Source organism: Lithobates pipiens, unplaced genomic scaffold (genome assembly GCF_037356315.1).
Source record: "Lithobates pipiens isolate NorthernLeopardFrog02 unplaced genomic scaffold, aLitPip1_a1.2 Scaffold_18, whole genome shotgun sequence".
In the NCBI taxonomy this organism is placed as follows: Eukaryota; Metazoa; Chordata; class Amphibia; order Anura; family Ranidae; genus Lithobates; species Lithobates pipiens.
This window is the reverse complement of record NW_027507758.1, coordinates 367,694,165-367,714,901: the sequence shown is the minus strand read 5'-3', so window position 1 is coordinate 367,714,901 and position 20,737 is coordinate 367,694,165. Positions and strand designations below refer to the sequence as shown.

Below are 20,737 nucleotides of genomic sequence, written 5' to 3'. Positions count from 1 at the left end.
ACCCTGGCGGTGTTCCCGAGTCTGGCTGGGGGTGGAATTTTTATACCAAAAGCAGTAACCCCAAGCCAGACTCGGGACCACATCGCTGTATGCAGGAGGACGCTTACTTACCTTGTCCCCTGGATCCAGAAATGTCCCCGTGCTGTATGAGCGTCTCGTCTTCCGCTCGATTCATCACGGAGCCTATCTCTGTTCCCTGCGAGCGTTGCGACGCAGGGGGACGGAGATCGACTCCAAATTTAAAAAGTGAAACACACAGTATACATACAGTATAATGTAATCTTACAGATTACATTGCTGTATGTAATAATTTCACATCCCCTTTGTCCCTAGTTCTGTCCAGTGTCCTGCATGCAGTTTTATAATATAAAAACTGTTCTTTTTGCCTGGAAACTGGAGATTGTCCATAGCAACTAAAACTGTCCTTTTACATCAAAAATGATTTTAGACCAGCTCGAAAACAGCCATAATAAATTGGAATCACTCGCAGAATTGAGCGATAGCGATTTGTGGGGAGATCCGTCATAAAATACTGAAAAGTAATGACAGCAACAATTCTGCAACTGAGCAAATTTCAGTGTTTTTGATTTGATTACATTATTGAATAATTTTTATTATTGTTATATTATTATTTGGTATAATTATTTATAGTTATTTATTATATTATAATTTATGATTTTGTTTTTCAAACTTTATCATACCCGGGATGTCTACTAGACTCTGGTTTGGGCAGATTTAAGTGAGTTATTCCTAAGAATTACAGAACTACGATATAAAACACCAAATTTTCATGCAAAATAATTGTACCGCTTTTAGCACCTAAAATCCGATATAATCGTACCGACCGGGGAGGTTAAATAGTTATTTCACTCATTAAAATGCAAATCAATTTAGAACTTTTTTGAAATGCGTTTTTCTGTTTTTTTGTTTGTTGTTATTTTGTCTCTCACTAAAGACCATTAAAATGATAGACTGATCATCTCTTTGTTATTGGGCTAGTACAAAATCAGCAGGGGATCAAATACTTTTTTGCCTCACTGTATATATATACACCAAATCCTATATAAATAGCTTAAAGTATGTCTAAACACACAACAGTAAAACCAGTCTGTATATGCAGTAAAGCATGCTTGTTATACTCACTGCTAAGGGGTTATTCCTCTGCATTGTGTAAAAAGACTGTTTGATCCTGTCTTCTCTGATCCTCCCCTTCTTCAACTGCCCTCAATCCATCTGCACATGCACAGTTTGGTGGATATTGCTAGAGAGGATTTTTTTTTCTGGGGAGGCTGCATGTGATCAGCACTGGGCCAATCTGCACTGTCCAGACAGGGGGTCAGTCAGGAGTCATGCAGCCTCATAGGACAGTCAGAGGATAATAAAAACTCCTCCTACAAGCTTTAACCAGTTCTCAGCCGGACACTGATAGAAGTCACAAGACTGCTATATACTGCTGATGAGAAAAGGTATTTAGCAGTTTATATTTATTAAAATAATTGCATTTTCATGTTACATACATAGTTACATAGTAGGTGAGGTTGAAAAAAGACACAAGTCCATCAAGTTCAACCTATGTGTGTGATTATATGGAAGTATTACATTGTATATCCCTGTATGTTGCGGTAGTTTAGGTGCTTATCTAATAGTTTTTTGAAACTATCGATGCTCCCCGCTGAAACCACTGCCTGTGGAAGGGAATTCCACATCCTTGCCGCTCTTATGCCCTGTACACACGATAGGATTTTCCGACAACAAATGATGGATGTGAGCTTATTGTCAGAAAGTCAGACCGTGTGTATGCGCCATCGAACATTTGTTGTCTGAATTTCCGGCAAACAAATGTTTGAGAGCAGGTTCTCATATTTTCCCACAACAAAATTCCGATTGTGTGTACATAAGTCTGACGCACAAAAGTCCATGCATGCTCAGAATCAAGCAGAAGAGCCGCACTGGCTATTGAACTTCATTTTTCTCGGCTCGTCGTACCTGTTGTACATCACTGCATTCTTGACGTTCAGAATTTCCGACTACATTTATGTGACTGTGTGTATGCAAGACAAGTTTGAGCCAACATCCTTCGGAAAAAAAAATTCACAGTTTTGTTGTCGGAAAATCCTATCGTGTGTACAGGGCATTAAGGTAAAGAACCCTCTAGTTTAAGGTTAAATCTAATTTCTTCAAATTTTAATGAGTGGCCACGTGTCTTATTAAACTCCCTTCCGCGGATACGCTTTATCCCTATTGTGGGGTCAACAGTGTGGTATTTATAAATTGAAATCATATCCCCTCTCAAGTGTCTCTTCTCCAGAGAGAATTATTTCAGTGCTCAAAACCTTTCTTCATAACTAATATCCTCCAGTCCCTTCTATTAGCTTTGTTGCCCTTCTCTGTACTCGCTCCATTTCCAGTACATCCTTCCTGAGGACTGGTGCCCAGAACTGGACAGGATACTCCAGGTGTGGCCGGACCAGAGTCTTGTAGAGTGGGATAATTATTGTTTTATCTCTTGAGTTAATCCCCTTTTTAATGCATGCTAATATTCTGTTTGTTTTGTTAGCAGCAGCTTGGAATTGCATGCCATTGCTGAGCCTATCTTCTACTAGGACCCCCAGGTCCTTTTCCATCCCTGATTCCCCCAGAGGTTCTCCCCCTAGTGAGTAGATTGCATGCATATTTTCGCCACCCAGATGCATTATTTTAAATTTTTCCACATTAAACCTCATTTGCCATGAAGTTGTCCACCCCATTAATTTGTTCAGATCTTTTTGCAAGTTTGTTTCCACATCTTGCGGAGAAGTTATTGCCCTGCTTAGCTTAGTATCATCCGCAAATACAGAGATTGAACTGTTTATCCCATCCTCCAGGTCGTTTATGAACAAATTAAATAGGACTGGTCCCAACACAGAACCTTGGGGGACCCCTGACCTTTCCGAGTACCCCCCATTTATCACTACCCTCTGAACTCACCCTTGTAGCCAGTTTTCAATCCATGTACTCACCCTATGGTCCATGCCAATGGACCTTGCTTTGTACAGTAAACGTTTATGAACTGTGTCAAATGCTTTTGCAAAATCCAGATACACCACGTCTACGGGCCTTCTTTTATCTAGATGGTAGCTCACCTCCTCATAGAAGGTTAATAGATTGGTTTGGCAAGAATGATTCTTCATGAATCCATGCTGATTACTGCTAATGATAGTTTTCTTTACTAAAATCTTGTATATATTCCCTTATCATCCCCTCCAGGAGCTTGCATAGTATTGATGTTAGGCTAACTGCTCTGTAATTCCCAGGGATGTATTTTGGCCCTTGTTTAAATATTGGTGCTACATTGGCTTTTCTCCGATCAGGACCCTTGGACCCTAATTAGGACCCTCGGGTGCAAGCCATCTGGTCCAGGTGACTTATTAATGTTAAGTTTTCCAAGTCCTCTGTTAGCCATGGGGTGCTTCCTGTGAGGTGTCATGAGGATAAACACTACAGTTTTGGTTACTGAAGCCCCCCAATTCCTTTGTGAAGACTGAGGAGAAGAATAAATTCAAAACCTTTGCCATCTCCCCATCCTTTGTAACCAGATTTCCTTCCTCATTCTTTAGGGGGCCAATATGGTTTGTCCTCCCTTTTTACTGTTTATATACTGAAAGAATCTCTTGTGATTTTTTTGCTCTCCTCCGCTATGTGTCTTTCGTGTTCTATCTTAGCCGCCATAATTGCACCCTTACATTTCTTGTTGCATTCTTAAAGTCTAAAGTAAAGTCTGAACGCTGATGATGATTCCTCAGCCTTGTATTTTTTGAAGGCCTTTGTTATGATCTTCAGATAGAGAGTCTGACTTAGTGGAAGGGGACCTCTCTTACGGCTCTGGTTCTGGTCTCACTGGAATGGGAACAGGGAGACTGGAGCGCAGCGGGGTAGGAGAGTCCAGCCAGGTGCAGCAGCAGATGCCAGGTAGATGAGGATCCTCTTGGAGCGGAGCTCTCTGTAGCAAGAAGGCAGCTGGGAGAAGACCACAGACTGTGGGATCAGGATGGCTGGATCTCAGGATGAGGAAGTAACAGACACAGGAGCAAGCAGGAGCCAGCAGAGGAATCAGGTACAAGCAGAGGTTCGGCAACAAGAATCAGTCCAAGAAGGGTCAAACAAGCCGGGGTCGGAGCAGGAGAGATCAGCAAGGTCAGACGGAGCCGGGTCAGGTATCAGATAAGGTTCAAACAGAATAGCAGGTAACTTCGGGTACAAGCTGCAGACGAGACAGCACAGAACCCCTGCAGCTGTGCCTTTAAAAAGGGCCACTGGCGCCAATCGTGCTAACGCTCGCCCGTGCGTGCGTGTACCACACGCACATACGAACGACGTGCACCCGCACGCGGCGGAAGACGCTCGTGCCCACGACGACCCGCGGTACGAGCACGCGTGCGCACACGGAGAGCCGATCGCACGGAAAGGGCGGATTCCTGACAGCCTTCTACTTTGCTTTTATATACATTTTTACATTGGAGTTAAGCCATCCAGGATTTTTGTTCGCTCTTTAAAATTTATTTCCCAATTGGATGCACTGGCTCATGCCCTTATTTATTATGCTCTTAAAGCAAACCCATCTCTCCTCTGTGCTCTTTGTTCCTAAGATTCTATCCCAATTTATATCTTTTAGCAAGGTTTGTAGTTTGGGGAAGTTGGCTCTTTTGAAATTCAGTGTCTTTGTATCCCCTTATGTTTCCTATTTGTGTGATTTATACGGAAGCTAATTGACCTGTGATCGCTGTTTTCTAAATTGCCCCTTATTTCCACATCAGTGCCCAGGTCTATATTGTTGGTAATTAGTAGGTCTAGTAAAGATTTGTTTCTAGTTGGTGCGTCTACCATCTCACCCATGAAATTGTCCTACAAGACATTTAGGAACTGGCGAGCCTTAGACGAATGCACGGTTTTTTCCACCCAGTCTATGTCTGAATAATTAAAATCTCCCATTATGATGACATTTTCCATCCTTGCTGCTAATCCAAATTGTGATAGGAGGTCTGTCTCCCCCTCCTCCCTCAGGTTAGGGGGCCTATAGCATACCCCCAGTATTATTTTCCCCTTAGTTTGATCCCTTTGGTGCTCTACCCATAATGATTCCACCTCCTCCCTAGCTCCCTTAGTGATGTCATCTCACATTCACTTGTACATTATTCTTTATATACAGGCATACCCCTCCGCCTTTTTACCCTCTCTATCCCTGCAATAAAGGAAATACCCTTGAATGGTTTCCAGCCAATCATGAGAGCTGTTGAACCAAGTCTCTGAAATTCCCACAAAATCGAAATCCTCCTTGTACATCAGTATCTCTAGTTCTCCCATCTTGTCCGCCAGGCTCCTGGCATTGGTGAACACACCACGTAGTTTAGACCAGTCACATACTGCCCTCTTATTGGGTGTTCCGAGAATTCAAATAGGACTTGTTACTATACTTACCTTGGGTTGTGTGCTTTAGTCAACCTACCACTAATATGTTCCATGCTGCCTATCTCTACCTCTGATCCCCCCGTTGCCTAGTTTAAAATTCCCTCTAACTTTTTGGCCATCTTCACTCCCACCCTCCTCATTTAGGTGCAGTCCGTCGCTTCTATAAAACTGGTGACCGACTGAGAAGTTGGTCCAGTTCTCCAGGAACCCAAACCCTCCCTTACTTCACCAGCTCCTTAGCCACTTGTTTACTTCCCTAATCTCCCTCTACCTTTCTGGTGTGGCTCGATGTACCGGTAGTATTCCTGAGAATACTACCTTGGAGGTAATTTTCCTCAATTTAGCTCCTAAGTCTCTAAAATTCTTCTAGGACACTCCATCTGCCACTGACTTTGTCATTGGTGCCAACGTACACAATGACACCCAGCTCTTCCCCAGCCCCTCCCAGTAATCTGTCCACCAGATCCATGATGTGCCGAACCCTAGCACCCGGTGGACAGCATTCAGTTTGGCGGTTCAGGTCTTTGTGACAGATTGCCCTCTCTGTCCTTCTAAGAATTGAGTTCCCTACCACCAGAATCTGTCTTTCCTTTCCCTTCACTTCCCCCCCCCCCCCACTCTCACTGGAGAAGTTCTTCCCCTGGCAGCTAGGGGAGTCCCTCAGCTCCAGCAATGCTGGTCCCTGACTGGCCTCACCAATGTCACTCAATGGAACGTACTTATTGGCATATTCTAGCCCAGGATCGGCCTCCCTCCCCTTTTCCCCTCTATCCTTCCTGGCTGTCACCCATCTACTCTTTTCTAGTGCCTGCACCTCTTTGTCTCCACCCGCCTCTGTGCTGGCCCCTGCTGGGTACGTTACAGCTCTCCTTTAGTATGGAGGGATTTCTCAGTGCTGACAGTTATTTCCCTAGATCCAGAACCTGGGCTTCCAGGGAAACAATGTGCTTATATTTTGCACAGCAGTATTCACCGTCGATAAGATGATCAAGGAACGCATACATGCAGCAAGATGTACACCAAGTCACATCTCCACACCTGCTGGGCATCGTACCTACTAATTTAATGAGGATTGAGAATTATACCCTGCCAAAATTAACTAACAATTAGCTTCCTGACACTAATGCCCTGTACACACGGTCGGACATTCCGACGACAAAATCCGTCTGTTTTTTTCCGACGGATTTTGGCCTAAACTTGACTTGCATACACACGGTCGCACAAAGTTGATGGAAAATCTGATCGTTCAGAACAAGGTGGTGTACAACACGTACAACAGGACTATAAAGAGAGCAGTCGGAGTTGTCTACACAGGATCGGAATTTAAATGATCGGATTTTGTTGTGGGAAAATTTTAGATCCAGCTCTCAAACTTTGTGCGTCGGAAATTCCGACAGAAAAAGTCAGATGGAGCCCACACACGATCGGATTTTCCGCCAACACGATCCGATCACACATTTTCCTTCGGAAAGTCAGACCTTGTATACAGGGCATTATACTCAACACTCAACAATACACAGGTACTCAACATTACACAGGTACTGACAGCCCATGTGCACTTGTGTTCTGTGTAATGTGGAAGACCAGATATAGTGAATGCAAGGTCCTGGGTTTAGTAACACTTTAGGTCTGAGGTTTAGACAGTGAAGTTGTATGAGTAATAGTAATAAGATGTATGCGTAACACTAACAATATGAGAACAAATCTTGGCATATTTTCATTATGATATTTTGCACACTTGAATTCTGATGTACCCACTGTTATTTTAGGTACAGGTGGAGCCAGTAGAGCTGTGTCAGTCTCTAACTTCTCATTTGTCTTGTCTACTTTAACCACTAGATCTCTCAACTCACCTTTGCTTGTTCCTTGCTGAATTATCCACTTATCCACTTGTAGACAAGCTGAATTTACCGCCTCTTCCCACTTGGCCAGGGACTCCGCCCTGCATTATCATGAGATAGGGTGCACACATACCTTTCTTTAGGGAGAAATTCCACCATCTTGTGTCTCCATGTTCTCTCTTCATGTTCCAGGCCCAATGCACTTTTCAATAATTTACTGAAGAATGACATCAACAACCTGGCACACCAGCTTCACATCTTCACCTTTCTTCATTTACAATGCACAACACTTCCATGCCATCATCACAATCTCCTGAAGTCCAGCAATCTTCCCAGCTCTTTTGTGAGTACCCAGCAGTGGGTCCACATATTGAGCTTTCATCTGGGCCTATACCCAGAAAGCCTACTACTCTCCAGGCTACAAACCTACATGCTGTAAGTCAGTAGTAAAAAAGAAACAGAAACAGCACATCTGAGTGTAGCAGTATAAAAACTCTTTCCTTTATTTTTTTTATATTTTACGATTTTCCAATATTATTTTCCAATGTACATTTACAAATACACATATTATCAAATTGTAAATAAAAAAAAGAGAAATCAAAATAAGTGTAAAAGAACCCCTTCAGTAAGGGAGTAAATTAATACTTTGACAACATTCACCAATCCTATACCTTCTCTCTAAATTACATCTGTGAGGAGTATTAATATCCATGTAGCCCACGTCTTATGGAATTTTCAATAACTCCCCTAACACTTATAAACCCAACAGTCCTCCAGTGAACATGAACCTCCAGTCAAGTAATGTAGGGCATTTGTCACTCCTCCAACATCTAAAAGGAAAAGTAATGCACAATTCTTATATAAATATACGTGTAATCAGTGCTCTAATATAAAACAAAATATCACACATAACCCCACTATATGTGCTTATTCCATGTATATCCGGATAATAAATAAATATATATTAATAACTGTGTAAATCCGTGTGTAAAAATGAAATGATTTCCCTTGAGAATGTCACATGACCTGTGACGCAACGTGTCGGGAGGAGGAGCCAGTGACGTCAAGCCGGCAGTGTTTGGAGACACGGAGAGGCTGTGAGGAGGAGTGCAACCTGACGTTTTGCCTTATGCTATCTTATGTCTATATTGTAATGAGTCTGTGAGTACATAGTTATGTGCATACATAGCTGATCTTAAATATCGCTGTAGTACACTATTGTTTCTGTTTCTTCCTTTCTTATGGTGGATGAGAGTCAAAGGATTGTGGATCAAGATTGCAGCACACGTGCAATAGCGGGACAGTTTTGGATAGTTTTTCCCAGCCTGGTGTTTGCGGACAATGTATATGGTACAGAGTGTTAAACACCGGACATCATTTATCTTGATTTTTGTGGTTTTCCATATATGTGAGTCATTTAATCATGGCTTAGTTAAAGAGAGGTGCGATTCATTGAATTTTGATTTGTTATTATGGACATCAGGTGCAGATAATATTATAAGGTATACACGTGGAATTGATTTAATTTTTACACACGGAATTTATCTATTTATGATTAATTTATTTGAATTTATATTTATTTACACGGTTATTAATATATATTTATTATTTATTATCTGGATATACATGGAATAAGCACATAGGAATAGTGGGGTTATGTGTGATATTTAGTTTTATATTAGCGCACTGATTACACGTATATTTATTTTATTGCAATCTATTTAGGTGAGAGATCACCGGTATTGGTGCAGCTATTATTATATATTTTTTTGGATTCACACTATTAGTAGGAGTTTTTTCACCGCACCAGCGCTTGAGTTTTTTTAGTATGTCTGCCGGCGGCCTGCGATCACGGCGAGGAGAGGCAGAATGGGGATATGTAACTGGAACTGGAACTGTCTATGTAAACAAGGCGATTCCCCGTTCTGCCTAGTGACATAACGAGGATATTCTGCTCCCAGTGATTGGGAGCAGTGATCTCTATCATGTTTCAGTAAGCCTACCCCCCCTACAGTTAGAACCCACTGAGGGAACACACTTAACTGCCCCCTAGTGTTAACCCCTTTTTTGCCAGTGTAATTTTTACATTGATCAGTGCATTTTTATAACACTGATCAATGTAATAATGTCACTGGTCCCCAAAAAATTGAATTTGGGTTCAGATTTGTCTGCCCCAATGTCGCAGTCCTGCTAAAAATTCGGGATCATCGCCATTAAAACTAATTTCTATCAGCACAAATAATAATAACCTTAATCACTATGTAGTGATATGTGTAATAGGTGATATAACAAAATCCCACCAAAATATTGAAAAATACCCCCCCCCCACACACCTGGCTGCTGCACACACAGAAAATGCGTCCACTTCACATATAGAATATACATAACAAAACAGTGTTGCGCTTCCTAAATAACAACCAATAAATTCTTCAATGAGAATAAATTATTAACTTGCAATGTAGCAAGATACTGAGTGCACAATCAAATATTCGTGTTCCCTGACTGGGAATAGTGAACAATACACAATAATGAAATATACATGTTCCCTAAATGGGAATAGTGAACAATAAAGATAAAGTCCACACTACAAAAATGAATTGAATGAAAATAAGAGTCCAAATGCAAAAATATAATCCTTAGTGCATAAACGTTGAAAAATGCAAGTGCTCTCTTCCACCTCAGTATCCTAGTCGCTCACCTCACGTTCTGACCCCTGTCTTACCAGAAGGTCAGAAAAATCAGGTTCCCTCTCAGTGATACAAACGGATCAGCTGGTCATGGAGTTCCTACTCCGTCTGTGCTGCCTCTGGGTGATTAGATGGATACCAGCCAGTACAGATTCCCTCAATGGGGTCCGGTGCACATAGGAATAGAAAAGGCAAAATCTAGTGCTCTCTGTATATCAAAACGGTTTATTTCCTCATTAAAACATTAAAAGGTTACTCACTAATGCAGCACTTAATGCAGAACTTAAGCAGTGCCATAATGCAGTGCCATATCACAAAAATAACCCGGTCATGAAGAGGGGAAAATCTTCCAGAGGTCAACTGGTTAACTGGCCAAATAAATTTGTAACTTAATTCTTGCATTTTTGTACTGAAAGATGAAGAATGATTGAAGGTGAAGAATTTTTACTTATTATTAAGTGGAACTTCTAATTCTCTCTCGCACTTATTCTAAAAAGGTATATATAGTAGTAGTACTACTAATAACTGATTTATTTACACAATTAGCAACTTACAAAACAATGTAGTGATATCAGGCATATACTATACATGTAGAAACATCATTCAGGGCTCAGCTTCTGGGGATGAACATTTGCAGACCAGGATGAGCTTCCTAGGGAGGGATTGAAGTACCTGTGATTGTAGTGCAAAGAAGACACCACCAGGGGCAGCAGACTAAGTGCAGCAATAGGTGAATGAAATGCAAGCTATGTAAATAGAAACGCTCAGAAGTAAAAGGTTAAGAGCCTTATAACATTGGGATCTTCCACTTCACTTCAAGCATGCTGCGTTAGATAACTGAGCAATGTGGGTCTCTATAAGGCATTAGTAATAAAATAAACAGCATCCCTGTTTAGAATGGAAACGATTAAAGAGGGGCCTTTGTCAGTGAATGTAACACTGCCCTATTTATGTAAGAATTTATGTATTTATTTATGAATGAGGCCTGGATCTTCTATCAAAGGATGGAGAAGTACAAATGTAAGTAAGAGTCAAATGTGCAGCAAATTTTTAAAAACACAGGCAAATAATCCAAGAGTTATGCCACGTACACACGACCGGATTTTCTTGGTCGAAAAGGTCCGATGGAATTATTTCATCGGATATTCCGATCGTATGTGGGCTTCATCTGACTTTTTTTTTTTTTTTCAAAAATTCTGACGGACCTAGAAATAGAACATGTTTTAAATTTTTCCGACGGAGTCAATTCCTATCTGGAAAACCATTCGTCTGAATGCTATTCTGACGGACCAAAAAACGACGCAAGGGCAGCTATTGGCTACTGGCTATTGAACTTCCTTTTCCTAGTCCCATCTTACCTCATCGCATTCTAAATGAACAGACTTTGTTGTGATCATATGTAGGCAAGTTTCAGCAGAACTCCATCGGAACTCCATCGGAAAGACCGTCAGAATTTATTCTGATAGAAAAATCGGTCATGTGCAAATTTGTCTCAATGAAGGTCTGAATTCTATTATTCTAATACAGTAATGAGAATGATGTCTTTTAGATCTTTTTGAATAGACTGCCTCGTCTACTGCACATGTCACGGCCAGCTGAAAGTGATCCCGAGCCATGGAATGGGGTGCTACAACGACGCAGCAGTTCCGTAGGATACATTGCAAAGGCAGAAGAGTACTTCAGTGTGAAATCACGAAGTGAACTTATGTTTGAGAAGCAATCTGAGCGCCATGGTCTTACTACTCGAGCTACACCTGCACGTAAGGGAATATTTTTATAGTCTATTGTTCCCTTTATTTTTATGAATAGTCCCGGCTTTTATGATTTGCCCCTGGAAATGTTTTACTTTAGAAAAATGACTGGTTTTGGTCAATTGCACAGTGAAATTGCTTTAAAGAATTTGTACAGTGAAATTGCTTTGAAGAAGAGTTTGTTTTTACTATCTACTAATCTTACCTGTAGTTTATATTAGAGCTGCCACGACGAGTCGATGTAATCGATTACGTTGACTACGAAAATGCGTCGACATGCGTGAAAGGCGTTGAAGCGTCACACGATGAGAGCTGCAGGTCCACAACCCCACCGTGGCTTTAAGCACGGTGCTTCTCTCCCACATGATCACCGCTGACTGTCCCCTATCCTCCTCCAGTCCCCATCCTCCTCCGTGTCTCCCGCTCTCCTCCGTGCTGCCGTCCCCCTCTCTTCTCCCCCTCCATGCATCTGTCCCCCTCCATGCTGCCGTCCCCCTCTCTTCTCCCCCTCCATGCTGCCGTCCCCCTCTCTTCTCCCCCTCCGTGCTGCCACCCCCCTCTCTTCTCTCCCTCCGTGCATCTGTCCCCCTCTCTCTTCTCCGTGTCCCCCTCCGTGCATCTGTCCCTCTCTCTTCTCCCCCTCCATGCTGCCGCCCCCTCGGTATCTCAGGATGGAGAGCGGAGGTAGAAGCCGGTAAACCCGGCTCCTTTGTTTTCTGAATGGACAGAGTCAGTGACCACTGACTCTGTCTATTCACATAACTGAAACATTGGAACCTCCTGTGATTACAATGTCTCAGTTAATGAATAGAGAGAAGCCACTGTCTTCTCTCCATTCATTATCAGTGCAGCAGAGGCTACAGAGAAAGGGACTGGGGAATATGTGTCCCTAGTCCCTTTTCCTGTCTCAAAAAATGGGAGATGTCAGAGGTCTATTAAGACCCCTGATATCTCACCATAGCCCCCCAACAGGGCTGATAAAAAAAATTGCAATAAATAATAAAAAACTATTTTTTTTTTTTAAATAATAAACAAAAAATGCACTGGCACTGTCCCCACACACCTTCCCCCCTTAAAAAAAGAAAGCATTGTAAAAAATAAATTATAAACATTCATGAACTTCTGAACAGAAAATAAAAAAAGCTAAGATAAAAGAATATAACTATATATATATATATATATATATATATATATATATATATATATATATATATATATATATATATATATATATAGTTATATTCTTTTATCTTAACTATATATACACAAGTATGTAGTTATATTCTTTTATCTTAACTTTACAAAAAATAAGTACATAAAAAAAAAGGTAAGATAAAAGAATATAACTACATACTTATATATAATATATATGTATGTACTAGTTATATTCTTTTATCTTACCTTTTTTTTTTTTTAAATGTACTTCATTTTTTGTAAAGTTATCCAAAGGATTAATTAGCTAATCAAAAAAAAGAACACTAGATTAAGTAAAAAAATAAAATAAAAATAAATAAATAAGATATTTTAAAACATAGGATTACATTATAATCCAAATCCAATATTACATAAGGAAGCATGACTGGTGTAGTGCTGAGGTGTTCGGTGCCCAGCTAAATAACCATACCAAAAAAAAACACCCCAATTAAATAATAACTTAACATACTAAATCTAATTAAACACATGACACCTTCTGTAATAAATGGCCAACAAAGGCCCCTTTATTAAACCCGAATTAGAACTGTATCAAAAATAACTTTTATTAACATATTATATATATATATATATATATATATATATATATATATATATATATATATATATATATATATATATATATGTTACATCATATGAAACATCAGCTGCGGTGCCAACATTGTTGGACTCCAGGATAGGTAAGTGTCCTATTGTTAAAAGCCAGCAGCTGCAGTATGTGTAGCTGCTGGCTTTTATTTATTTATTTATTTTTTGGGCAGAACACTGCTTTAAAGGTCAGTTTATTACTAAAATTGCAGTGTATATATGGGCATATCTGCCTAGTGGTTACTGGGCTGCTTTCAAATGATCCGCGGGTGCAGTGCACCTTCAGGTTACCTGCACTGAGGCATAGACTTCTGTTATTACCTGCAGGTTTAGTGCGCTTTCAGAAAGTGCACCACACCTGCAGGATATAATAGAAGTCTATGGCAAAGTGTAGCTAACCCACAGGTAAGACACAGGTGCGCTGCATTAGTGCCCCTTTCACACAATTGGTCCGACCCAATCAGACCCTCCATTCACCTCTATGAAACAGGAGATGTAAATAGATTTGTCATAGCTCCCAACTGTCCCTGATTTCAAGGGACTATCCCTGATTTGGAGCAATGTCCCTCTGTCCCTCATCCCTCCTCATTTGTCCCTCATTTTGGTCTGATCTACATAGTTGTATATAAAATGCACTTTTTATCTATCAAAAAGTGTTTTCCAGTGCTAAACCTTTCATCTGATTTCTAAATTGCTACATTTGTAAATTCCAAACGCAAATATACGTAAAGGAATAGTAGTGGTAAAAAAAGCACCTGTGGGTTTAACCAATCTTGTTTTTTTGGACAATTCTCCTTTAAGGGGGTGTGGCAAGGGGTGCATTCTATGGCTGCATACTTTCACTGATAGGTGTCTATCATTCCCACCTCAAAAAGTTGTGAGGTATGGATTTGTGTCCATTTACACCCGCCTACCTACATTCTGATTCGCTAAAAAAAAACTGAAGGGGATCAATCCCCTTCCATCATAGAGTATAGTAGGCTGTATCCGTGTCCGCTCTGCATATGTAGAGCGAACACGGACCTGTCATCCGCCTGCACTGTACATTGTGGCCCGCGACCGTTTACAAAGTCGCCCAAGTGGCCCTCACTCTTCAAAAGATTGGGAACCCCTGGTGTAGGGAATCGCCGGTTGAAAAAGCCAATATCTGAATGATGCCTGTAGCCGAAGGCATCATTCAGATATGCCCGTACAAAGTCAAGGACGTCCTATGACGTACCTTGGGTGGGAAAGAAGTTTTATGGTGCTTGTTTGCTAGCACCAGCATGTACAGGGATCTTTAGCCAGAATAGAGCCAAAGTCTCTCCACGTCACAGTGTGTGTTCCACCCCAGCGAGACCCGGAACCAGACATACCATAAATTACGTCGGCAAAGGACAGCGTGCAACCTCGTGTTGATCACGAAATGCATTAAGGCTGCGCGCTCTCCTTTGCTGATGTAATTTCTAGTACGGTTGGTTCCGGGTCTCGCTGGGGTGGAATGCACGCTGAGACGTGGAGAAATGTTGTCTTTATTTTGGCTAAAGATCGCTGTACATGCTGGTGCTAGTAAACGAGCACCTTAATATGCGAGTGAGCATTTCTATTCCCTTACTGGTTTTTGATCTACTATTAAAATATATTGAGCTATGTGATTATTTTTGCTTACCCCGAGTCATATAGCCTTGTGAATATTAAAGCGGAGGTTCACATAATAATGGAATCTCCGCTTTTCGGAACTGCCCCCCCCCCTCTGGTGTCACATTTGGCACCTTTCAGGGGGGAGGGGGGTGCAGAGATACCTGTATAATACAGGTATTTGCACCCACTTCCGGACATAGACTCCTGCGGTCTTCGCCTCTTTCCGTCCCCCTCCCCCCACTGTCTGCTGGGAAACACACCGGTCCCAGAGACAGCAGAGGCCATCCGGATTGCGGAGCATGACTCGTGCATGCCCAGTAGGGAACCCTGAAGTTAAGCCGCAAGGCTTACCGAACATGGCAGCGGCAGCATCGGAAAGCAGAGCGGCAGATCAGCTTTGGGTGCTGACATTGCGGGCGCCCTGTACAGGTAAGTGTCCATATTTTAAAAGTCAGCAGCTGCAGTATTTGTAGCTGCAGCTGCTGACTCTTAAAAAAAAAAAAAATGTCGGCAGACCTCCTCTTTAAGATTACCCTCCAAAAGTACTTGAGAATATCAAGTATTCCATTGTTTCATCTGGTGAGTGTGCAATCTTCTCATACGAGTGAAGGTGGAGCACGGCTTAGCAAATTAGGAGTACCTGCCACTGTACAGTGTTTTTGGTGTGTTTGTTCCACTACATGAAGATTGTTCACTGTATGATTTAATTTTATTTGTGTGGTTATATGTTATGCACTATAGTCACAGCTACAAACATATGAGAGTTAGTGCCAACCTTTTATATGTTCTAATTCTCTGCTAGGTGATATACAGTATTCACTTGTTGAAGGTGCAACTTTACTCAATTTTCACTTTATACTCAATTTTCACTTTATTTGTGTTTATTTGGCGCCACTTCTTGTTTATTAATTTGCCCAAATACTAATGTATCAATAATTATTGTTGATCCTACCAGATTCTGCTCTCTCTCAGGCCTTTTTTAATAAGGTGACCACCAGCTCCCAATTCTGAAGGTAGTCTCCCTCTGCTTTCATCCAGTTCATTCGGTGATCTGTTTGTTATGTCACAGAGCCAGTCTAGGCTCTGAAAAGATCCTGACCATATGGTTAGGATCCACCCAGAAGCCTGGACCAGCAGCTGGTCCAGCCTTTCAGTGATCTGATTAGAGCCTGAGCCAGCCCCTCCCACACCCCTCCACAGCCCCCCTTCGCAGCCCATCACTCCAGTGAGCACTGGAGGGGAGAGCAGAGAGTTGCTGACTGATAGTCACTGCTCTCTGCTCAGAACGGAGGCGGAGAACTGAGTGATCAGCAGTGTTTCCTGAACTTCTCTTTTAAGCAGCTCAGACAGAGGCTTCCTGTAACTATAACTGACCCTTTAGTATGACCGCTTAGTTTGTTACAGTTATTAGAGAAATAGGGTCAACAAGTAGAAAACTATGTTATAGGAGAGTCAGAACAACAAAGACTACTGGGTTAATGCTAGTAAAAGTCTTCATCATATTTGTCACTTTATTATTGTGCCTAAATTTAGATGTTAACCATTATATTAACCACTTGCTGGCCAGCCACCGCAGATATACTGCGGCAGGGCGGCTCTATTGTGTGAATTGCTGTACCAAACCAGTACACCGTTTTGTGTAATAGCTATAGCAGGCAAGCGTGATCGCTCCACAGAGAGCCAGAATGGGAATCTGCCAGTTTAAACAAAGCAGATCCCCATTCTGACAGGGGAGTAAAAAGAGATAGTTTGTTCCTAGTGATCAGGAACAGCGATCTCTCTCTATTCTCAGTCAGTGCACCCCCCTCCACAAAGTAAGAAACACCTCCCTAGGACACACTTAGCCCCTCGATGGCACCCTAGATTTAACCCCTTCCCCGCCAGTGTTATTTATTCAGCAAACAGTGGCTATTTTTATCTCTGATCATTGTAATCATGTCACTTGTCTCAAAAAAGTGTTAAAAGTGTCCAGTGTGTCCGCCACAATGTCACAGTCCCGTTAAAAATCACTGATCACCACCATTACTAGTAAAAAAAAAAAATAATAATAAAAATGGCATAAATCTATCCTCCATTTTGTAGACGCAATAACATAAAGAAATCAATATATGCATATTGCAATTTTTTTTTTTTTAACAAAAGTAAGTAAAAAATAAAGGTTTTTTTTCAAAATTGACTGTGTTTTTATGCTTAAAGTGCAAAGAATAAAAACCACAGTGGTGATCAAATACCACCAAAAGAAAGCTCTATTTTTGGAGAAAAAACCTTCAATTTTGTCTGGGTGCAACATCCACGCAATTGTCAGTTAAAATAACGCAGTGCCGTATTGCAAAAAATGCTCTGGTCATTAAGGGGGTAAAATCTTCCAGGGCTGGAATGGTTAATGTGACATATAAACTGTACTCAGTTAAACAACAAACTGAAATCTTTTAGGTGGAGGGAAGTAAAAAAAAATAAAAAAATATATGGTTGCATAAGTGTGCATACTCTTAAACGAATACTCTGTTGAAGCACCTTATGATTTTATTACAGCACTCAGACTTTTTTGGTATGAGTCTGTCAGCATGGCACATCTTGCCTCTGCAATATTTGGCCACTCTTCTTTGCAGAAACACTCCAAATCTTTCAGATTGCGAGGGCATCTCCTGTGCACAGCCCTCTTCAGATCACCCCACAGATTCAGGTATGGGCTCTGGCTTGGCCATCCCAAAACTTGAATCTTCTTCTGGTGAAGCCATTCCTTTGTTGATTTGGATGTATGCTTTGAGTCGTTATCATGCTAAAAGATAAAGTTCCTCTTCATGTTCAGCTTTTTAGCAGAAGCCTGAAGGTGTTGTGCCAATATTGACTGGTATTTGGAACTGTTCATAATTCCCTCTACCTTGACTAAGGCCCCTGTTCCAGTTGAAGAAAAACAGCCCAAAACCACGATGCTGCCACCACTATGCTTCACTGTGGATATGGCGTTCTTTTGTTGATGTGCAGTGTTGGTTTTGTGCAAAACATATCTTTTGGAATTATGGCCAAAAAGTTCAACCTTGTTTCATCAGACCATAACACATTTTCCCACATGCTTTTGGGAGACTTCATATGTGTTTTTGCAAAATTTAGCTGGGCTTGGATGTTTTTCTTTGTAAGAAGAAGCTTCCATCTTGCCATTCTACCCCATAGTACAGACATATGAAGAATACGGGAGATTGTCGTCAGATGTACCACACAGCCAGTACTTGCCAGATATTCCTGCAGCTCCTTTAATGTTGATGTAGGCCTCTTGGCAGCCTCCCTGACCAATATTCTTCTAGTCTTTTCATCAATTTTGGAGGGACATCCAGTTCTTGGTACTGTCACCGCTGTGCCATGTTTTTTCTGCTTGATGATGACTGTTTTACTGTGTTACATGGTATATCTAATGCCTTGGAAATTCTTTTGCACACGTCTCCTGACTGATACCTTTTAATTATGAGATCCCTCTGATGCTTTTGAAGCTCTCTGTGGACCATGGCTTTTGCTGTAGGATGCGACTAAGAAAATTTCAGGAAAGACCTACTTGAACAGCTGAACTTTATTTAAGGTTAATCAGAGGCACTTCAAATGATGCCAGGTGTGTACTGACTCCTAATTAACATGAGGTTAAATGTGATTACTTAATTCTGAATGCAGCTACATCCCTAGTTATAAGAGGGTGTGCACAGTTATGCAACCACATTATTTTATTTTTTTATTTTTACTTAACCCATCCCCCCACCTCTAAAATATATCAGTTTTTTTTTATTGAGTTTATAGGACACATTAAAAGTGGAAAATGTTCTGAAATTCGTTATCTTTATCAAATTTTTTTTTACATCACAGAAACCTGATATTTTTACAGGGGTGTATGGACTTTTTATATCCACTGTGTATATTTATGTATTTATTTTTCTTTTAATAATACATAATTGGATTAGATGGTGTGATTTAAAAACCATGGCAACATTTTAAATTGGGCCAAAGTTCTAAAATATGTTTTAGTACTTCTTGAAAATCCTAGCATGACTTTTTCTAGGTATTAAAACCATCAGGTTTCGCCATACACTTTACTGCAGGAAAAATGTGATGCTACAGTACCTGCCAGATTCAAAATTGGGGGGTTGATCATCTTTAGCTTTCTTTCTTTATTTTCTAAATTATATAATGTTAATTATACACAGGAATAAATCCAGTGAGTTCAGACAATGTACAAGATCAGCTTTATGAAGAAATTAAACCTGCTATTGATGGAGCAAACTTCATTATTAAACATACGAGAGAGAAGAATGACTACAATGAGGTATGTCTGAGCTGAAGCCAATACAATTGACTATAGGTGTGGGTGGCGTTGCTATCCTGGTACCCTAGGCCTGCCTAATTACTACAAGATCAGCCTTTGTGTTATGTGATTATTGTGGCACAAAAATAATGTAAGAATGTTCTATAGGAGACACCACATTGCTTGCTTTATATGCCAAGAAGTATTTCAACGGTAAGACTGACAAACAGGAGAAAAGAGATTTGGTCCCTTGTCTTCTGAAAAACAATGATTCCTCCTGAAATCCTGAGCACCCCCCTATGGTCCTCATTCTGAATTTATCAAATGCCAAAATAGGTAAACAAAATAAGGTAAAGGTTCTCATAACTTTTCTGGTAACAACACCCGGAGGAAATAATCAGTGTCAGATTTAGGACAGAAACATATGGAGAAAAAAATTATCAGTTTGTAAACTTTGAGGCTCCACTCTTCGGAGAACTAAGCAAGTTATCTTTTTATTTTCGCTTCAGGGGATGAAAAATCTAGCTCCAGCTATACTTACTGTATATTACATACAATTAACATCTGAGTCACATGTTCTTCTAATAAAAAAATTACATTCAAGGATTATCACTCCTGTGTTTTAAATGTCCTTTTGTTGTTGTTTATATCTTTTTTCTACAGGAGAAAGATAACTGGTACCGCGTTGCTCGGACAGTTGATCGCTTGTGCCTGTTTATTGTGACCCCTGTCATGATCATTGGCACGCTCTGGATTTTCCTTGGAGGAGCTTATAACCAACCCCCAGCTTATCCATTTGCTGGTGACCCTTTTGATTACAAGGAAGAAAACAGGAGATTCATATAGAGGATGTTAGAAAGGTTCCCGTCACATGTAGGGTTCTGTAAATCTGAAAAGGAATCTGGATAGGGCACAGTGCAAGGATGGGCATACATTCTAGTGGCATTTATTGATGTCTTATTTTTTTTCTATCCTTTTATCTGTTTGTAGTGTTTTGTTTGTCTTGAGGAACATAAGTGTTCTCTTTTGAAGCTATTTTATTTATGAACAGTGGTTTATTAAAAGGAAAGAAGTTCATTGTTGTCTTCCTTAAAGCAGAACTACAGTCAAATATAACAAAATACAAAAAGAACAGCCTAATAAAAGTTAAAATGAAAATGAGCCTATGCTACAGTATTCTTCTTCAAACTAGAGCTGTCCCTGCAGTACTTTTTCAACCACTGGATGTTCTTGGTCTGATTTCCAGCATCATTCAAGCCATTTTCTTTGAGTCCAGGCTGTTTTGGACCCACTCCAGCCTGGGACTTG

At 40.7% G+C, this 20,737-nt stretch overlaps 1 protein-coding gene across 1 annotated transcript in view; it reads left to right on the top strand.

Annotated features, from left to right (window-relative positions):
- CHRND (cholinergic receptor nicotinic delta subunit) overlaps positions 1–20,504 on the top strand; it is a 90,507-nt gene extending 70,003 nt beyond the window's left edge. The window contains exons 10-12 of the mRNA XM_077487639.1: positions 11,523–11,733; positions 19,332–19,450; positions 20,093–20,504. Coding sequence (XP_077343765.1) covers positions 11,523–11,733; positions 19,332–19,450; positions 20,093–20,275 — 513 coding nt within the window. The 3' untranslated portion in view covers positions 20,276–20,504. The remainder of the gene's footprint in view (positions 1–11,522; positions 11,734–19,331; positions 19,451–20,092) is intronic.
- Positions 20,505–20,737: the final 233 nt, after the last annotated feature.